Source organism: Physeter macrocephalus, chromosome 18, assembly GCF_002837175.3.
Source record: "Physeter macrocephalus isolate SW-GA chromosome 18, ASM283717v5, whole genome shotgun sequence".
NCBI lineage: Eukaryota > Metazoa > Chordata > Mammalia > Artiodactyla > Physeteridae > Physeter > Physeter macrocephalus.
Genome location: NC_041231.1, coordinates 70,569,948 through 70,575,926, shown reverse-complemented (window position 1 = coordinate 70,575,926; position 5,979 = coordinate 70,569,948). Strand labels below are relative to the sequence as shown.

The window sequence follows — 5,979 nt, the reverse complement described above, 5'->3', positions numbered from 1 at the left end:
CCGTGAGCCATGGCCGCTGAGCCTGCGCGTCTGGAGCCTGTGCTCCGCAACGGGAGAGGCCACAACAGCGAGAGGCCCGCGTACAGCAAAAACAAACAAAAAAAAACCCAAACAAACACTGAGTTCCATAAAAATAAGAGAAGATAGTGTTCCTTAATCAATGGCATTTCCATGTCTCTGGAATTGGGTGGGTTTCTCTCATTTTGAGGGTCTCCTGGCTGGTTCCTCCAGCTGCTCCTCTGTATGCCAACCTCAGTGCTATAAGGGGGAGTGCCAGGGGGTGGCTACACGGGCTGAGCACCTACTATGTGCCAGGCACTTCTATGGGGTTTCACATACACTGTCTTATTCAATCCTCATTTTACTAAGAGCTATCAACCTCTTTGCCTCGATAAAAAAAACTGAGGCTCACGGAGATTACAAATTTAAATAACTTGTCCAAGGTCATGTAGCTAGTTATGGTGAGTTTTGAAGCCAGGATAAAGGCAACCCAGTCTGGGGCCTCCCCAGCGGGGCCGTCTTCCACCTCTGGGATGGGGAAGGTGTGCTTTGCTACAATGACCAGTCCTTCAGGGAAAGCTGCTCTGGTCCCACACCTGAGCACACTCGGGCAGCTGTGCCCTTCCCAGCCTTCAGCCCAGGCTGTCAGAGGCTCACGAGACCCTCCTCATCCTCAGCCAGGACTAACAACTGCTCGTGCTGACACGTGGCCTGCGGTACGGGACAGGGTGAGTGGAGCCTTAACTAAAGTGGTGAGTCTTTAATGCTGGAACTGCAGATGTTAAATGAAGTGGAAAGGAATGGGAGAGGGTCGCTGGAGAAGGACTTCTTAAGGGCCCCTAAATCACTCCTGCAGGCACCCCCCGTGGGAAGGTGGGAGGGCGGTACACTGGGAGTGAGAACACACACCCCTCGGCCAGGGGTCGCAGGGCTGGTCAGCCCAGGGCCCCGGCCCTGCCTGAAAATCCCCAAGGGGGTCTGGGAAGGTTGAGGGTGGGGAAACTGGGCCCCCTCCTCACGTGAGCCTGATACTGCCACATACCTGGGTTTGGGTGAGGTCAAAAGCAGGGCCCAGACTGGGGTGAGGCAAGAGAGGTGTCTAGGATGCAAAATTTCAGGACGTGCTCACACTCTAGGTGTCTCACTTGCCTCACCCTAGCCCCAGCCCTGCCACAGAGCTCAGGACACCAGAGGTGAATACAGCAGTGATGGCAGCTAATGTGTACTGCTCACGTGCCGAGCCCTGTCCCAGGCTATGTGTATTATGTATATAACATATGTTAATTCACTCAACTCTCACACCTCTTATCAGTTGACAGATAAGGGGACAGATTCAGAACAGATAACTTGCCCAGCTAATAACTCGTACAGGTAAAAGTGTCCCAGAGTTCCCACTCTTAACAATGCTGCCGTATCAGCACCCCCCGCCCAACACACACACACACACACACACACACACACACACACACACACACACACACACACACACACGGCACCAGGTGCCAGGTGGTGGCCAGCTACCTTATCAGGACCCACCCCAGCAGATTGGCCACAGCTGGGTCTCTGCCCTCGGCAGGCCCTGCGGGACTGGGAAGGTGGGTCACGTGTGGAAGAGGCCCCTTTTATAGCCCCACTGCCCCCTCTGGCTCCGTCTTTTGCCGCCTGACCTGAGCTGCCAGCCGCTACCTACACCAGCGGTGCCCACTCATCATGGAGAAGGTCCTTGTCCTCCTGCTCCTCGCCCTCGCGGTAGCCTATGCGGTCCCCGACCCCCGGGGACTCATTTTCAACCTGGTAAGAGGGTCTTCAGGGCAGGAGTCATCTGAACCCCGAGGTGGGAATTCTTTTTAAGCTTGGATCTTGACCTCTGGGTGGGTCAAGTTGTCCCCACGTGGGGCTACCCAAGGGCTGGGAGGTAAGGAGTCTCTTCCTTTACCTCCCATTCCTGTCCCACGCCCCCTCCCCAGGGGCCCTAAAGAAGGCTGATCAGCATGGAGCATGCTCAGAGCAGCGGTTCAACCTGGCTGAGGGCACTTTATAAAAATCCAGGGCGGAATTCCCTTGCAGTCCAGTGGTTAGGACTCAGCGCTTTCACTGCCACGGTTCAATCCCTGGTTGGGGAACTAAGATTCTGCAAGCCGTGGCGCGGTCAAAAAAAAAAAAAAAAAAAAAATACAGAGCCCTGGGTTCCTGCCCCAGAAACTGGCTCAGAAGGTTCAGTAGTTTAAAAAGCTTCCCCATTTGCCGCCTGACCTGAGCTGCCAGCCGCTACCTACACCAGCGGTGCCCACTCATCATGGAGAAGGTCCTTGTCCTCCTGCTCCTCGCCCTCGCGGTAGCCTATGCGGTCCCCGACCCCCGGGGACTCATTTTCAACCTGGTAAGAGGGTCTTCAGGGCAGGAGTCATCTGAACCCCGAGGTGGGAATTCTTTTTAAGCTTGGATCTTGACCTCTGGGTGGGTCAAGTTGTCCCCACGTGGGGCTACCCAAGGGCTGGGAGGTAAGGAGTCTCTTCCTTTACCTCCCATTCCTGTCCCACGCCCCCTCCCCAGGGGCCCCAAAGAAGGCTGATCAGCATGGAGCATGCTCAGAGCAGCGGTTCAACCTGGCTGAGGGCACTTTATAAAAATCCAGGGCGGAATTCCCTTGCAGTCCAGTGGTTAGGACTCAGCGCTTTCACTGCCACGGTTCAATCCCTGGTTGGGGAACTAAGATTCTGCAAGCCGTGGCGCGGTCAAAAAAAAAAAAAAAAAAAAATACAGAGCCCTGGGTTCCTGCCCCAGAAACTGGCTCAGAGGGTTCAGTAGTTTAAAAAGCTTCCCCAGTGATTCTGGCTTCTGACCTAGCCTGACCAGACCAGCTCTAAATGCCTCAGGAATACTTCCTTATTTAGTCCTCATAAGAGCCACGTGAGATAGGTACTATTCTGATCAACCCCGTTTCCAAATGGAAAGCTGACACAGGGGAAGGTTCAGTCACCTGCCGGTTCAGTCACACAGCTGGAAAGTCTTGAGCAGGGGTTGGTGCCCGAGCTGGCAGGCTCCAGAGCCAGGCTCTCACCACTGCCCACGCTGCCTCTCCACCAAGGGCACAATTGCGAAAGCCCTTTGGGTTAAGAACTCAGTTCACAGGTTCTTAACTCAGGGCCATGCATGGACTTGGAGGGTCCGGGATGTCCCTGAGATTATTTGTAAGAGTCTGTTGGGGGAGGGAGGGAGGAGTTTTCCAGGGAGAGAGGGTCCTCAACCTTCACAGGCTCCTCGAGGGATTGGGGGACCCAGAGAGGTTTGGAGACCCTGTTTGGGGGCCACAAGTGGCTATTCCAGATGGGAATTCTGAGGCATAGGGTGGGCCAGTGACTTGCCCAGGGTCACCCAGGGAGTTGGTAGTGCAGCCAGTCCTAGAAGCCAGGTGTCCTGTCCCCAACCCGGGGCTGCTTCTCTGGCACCACACTGCCCACTTCTCACGTGGGTGGATGGGGGGTCGGGGTGGGAGGAGAGGCCGCCAGCCCCAGGGGTTGGATTCCTTCACACATGCCTCCCCCAACCGGGTAGTGGGTAGCGAGGTGGGGCTCTGGGTGGAGAAGGGATCAAACGGAGGGGGGCCTGGGCTGACGGGCTGCCCCTGGCAGGTAGAGGGTGAACTCTGCCTAAACAGTGCCCAGTGCAAGAGCAAGTGCTGCCACCGTGATACCGGCCTGAGCCTGGCCCGCTGCGCACCCAAGGCCAGAGAGAGCAGCGAGTGCTCCGCCTTTGTGAGTGCCGAGTGCTGGGGCTGGGTGGTGGCAGGGAGGACAGCTCCGGGGCGGAGGGCCCTCGAGGCTTGGGGGGGCTGCTTCTCTGGCACCACACTGCCCACTTCTCACGTGGGTGGATGGGGGGTCGGGGTGGGAGGAGAGGCCGCCAGCCCCAGGGGTTGGATTCCTTCACACATGCCTCCCTCAACCGGGTAGTGGGTAGCGAGGTGGGGCTCTGGGTGGAGAAGGGATCAAACGGAGGGGGGCCTGGGCTGACGGGCTGCCCCTGGCAGGTAGAGGGCGAACTCTGCCTAAACAGTGCCCAGTGCAAGAGCAAGTGCTGCCACCGTGATACCGGCCTGAGCCTGGCCCGCTGCGCACCCAAGGCCAGAGAGAGCAGCGAGTGCTCCGCCTTTGTGAGTGCCGAGTGCTGGGGCTGGGTGGTGGCAGGGAGGACAGCTCCGGGGCGGAGGGCCCTCGAGGCTTGGGGGGGCGGGGGGGGGAATCAGGGAGGGGGCTCCGTCTGGACACGTAACGTTGAGGAGATGAGAGGGAGGTCAGCCGGCTTCAAAGCCCTTTCCCATCCCATCACCTCTCTTGACCCTCACCACGGACCAGTGAGATGGGTGGGGCAGCCATCTGTTATCCCTGTTTCACGGATGGGTACTAGAGGCTTCCCAGAGAGAGCAAGTTAGTAAGAGCAAGTGAGCCACACAGCAGAGACCAGAACCCAAGTCCTCCAGGCCCACAGCGCCACCTGGGGAGGCAGTCAGGAGAAGCACCATCTGAAAAGACAGACGAGTCGGGCAGAGCAGTTGATGCCCAAAGTGGCTCCCACAGCCTGTGACTCCACTGGCTCCGTGTCTCTGCAGACCCTCTATGGGGTTTACTACAAGTGTCCCTGTGAGAGGGGTCTGACCTGTGAGGTGGACAAGACCATCGTGGGCTCCATCACCAACACCAACTTTGGCGTCTGCCTCGATGTTGGACGCTCCAGAGAGTGAGGACACTCACCCAGGCCGGCACGCCACAGGGCGCCACCTCTCCCTGGCTAGCCACCCCTAGACCGGCACCTCCGTCTTCTAATTGGATTCTTGGCAATTAAAGCCCCTCTTGCAAACCTTCCCCAGGCTCCTGGATGTTCTTGCTGAATCAGCGTCTTCCTTGATGTTAACGTCAAGCTTTTTGCCCCATCAGGGCAGGTGTCCTCCAAAAAGGAGGAATGCATCTGGGGCCAGGCAGGATGAGGCTGACAGACTGAAGACAAGGTTGTGCAACAGGCCCAGGCAGGCTGGGAATGTTTCCATTTCTTCTTCTTCTTTTTTTTTTTTAAATTTATTTAATTTATTTTATTTTTGGCTGTGTTGGGTCTGCATTGCTGCACGTGGGCTTTCTCTAGTTGTGGCGAGCAGGGGCTACTCTTCATTGTGGTGCCCGGGCTTCTCATTGCCGTGGCTTCTCTTGTGGAGCACAGGCTCTAGGCGCATGGGCTTCAGTAGTTGTAGCACGCGGGCTCAGTAGTTGTGGCTCACGGGCTTAGTTGCTCCACGGCTTGTGGGATCTCCCCGGACCAGGTCTCGAACCCGTGTCCCCTGCATTGGCAGGCAGATTCTTAACCACTGCGCCACCAGGGAAGACCTATGTTTCCATTTCTGAGGAACAATCACACATCCCTGGGAAGCCCTCATTGCCCTTCAAGTTCTCAAGCAGACAGGCACACACACACACACACACACACACACATCTCTGCTAGGGAGTTATAATGGCCCATATTCTTTGCCCTGCATCAAAACTTACCAGTCCCCTCTCCTGGGCTCTTACCTCTTTTCTGGCCAAACTTTAAGATGTGACAGCTAGCTGACACAAACTGTGTGTTAAGGGGTCAGACCACAAACAATTGCTATAGGCTTACTCTGTGCTAGCAAATTCTCACAATGACCTTGGGAAGGAGAATTCATTGTCTCCACTTTATAGATAAAAGAAACTAAGGATCAGAGAGGTTAAGTAACTCACCCAATGTCATGCAATTAGAAAAAGTTGCCACTAAACCCATCCAACTCCACCTCCTACACTTTCTACAATTCCCTGTTCTTTCCCAATTATGCATACTAAGACAGATGGGTGGAATTGTAAGGAATTTAGTTTTGACTTAATATAAAAATTTTAGGGCTTCCCTGGTGGCGCAGTGGTTGAGAGTCCGCCTGCCAATGCAGGGCACACGGGTTAGTGCCCCAGTCCGGGA

General features: G+C 55.9%; 1 protein-coding gene across 3 annotated transcripts; it reads left to right on the top strand.

The window, feature by feature from the left end:
• The first annotated feature begins 1,650 nt into the window (after positions 1-1,650).
• CLPS (colipase) lies at positions 1,651-4,862 on the top strand. Of its 3 annotated transcripts, none has more exons than XM_007110788.2 (3): positions 1,651-1,794; positions 3,633-3,755; positions 4,610-4,862. In XM_007110788.2, the coding sequence occupies exons 1-3, from the start codon at positions 1,711-1,713 to the stop codon at positions 4,739-4,741; spliced, it is 339 nt and encodes a 112-aa protein (XP_007110850.1). In that variant the 5' UTR covers positions 1,651-1,710; the 3' UTR covers positions 4,742-4,862. The 3 variants fall into 3 exon arrangements, with proteins under 3 accessions (XP_007110850.1, XP_054936101.1, XP_023977910.1); XM_055080126.1 differs by lacking the exons at positions 1,651-1,794; positions 3,633-3,755 and adding exons at positions 2,265-2,380; positions 4,031-4,153; XM_024122142.2 differs by lacking the exons at positions 1,651-1,794; positions 3,633-3,755 and adding an exon at positions 2,297-2,380.
• The last annotated feature ends 1,117 nt before the right edge of the window (positions 4,863-5,979 follow it).

What these genes read in the sequence shown, in the direction of transcription:
- CLPS (XM_007110788.2), top strand. Translation starts at nt 1,711, where the DNA reads ATGGAGAAGGTCCTTGTCCTCCTGCTCCTCGCCCTCGCGGTAGCCTAT. An exon ending in GGGGACTCATTTTCAACCTG is followed by an intron (nt 1,795 to 3,632) that starts GTAAGAGGGTCT and finishes TGCCCCTGGCAG; the next exon opens with GTAGAGGGTGAACTCTGCCT. An exon ending in GCAGCGAGTGCTCCGCCTTT is followed by an intron (nt 3,756 to 4,609) that starts GTGAGTGCCGAG and finishes GTGTCTCTGCAG; the next exon opens with ACCCTCTATGGGGTTTACTA.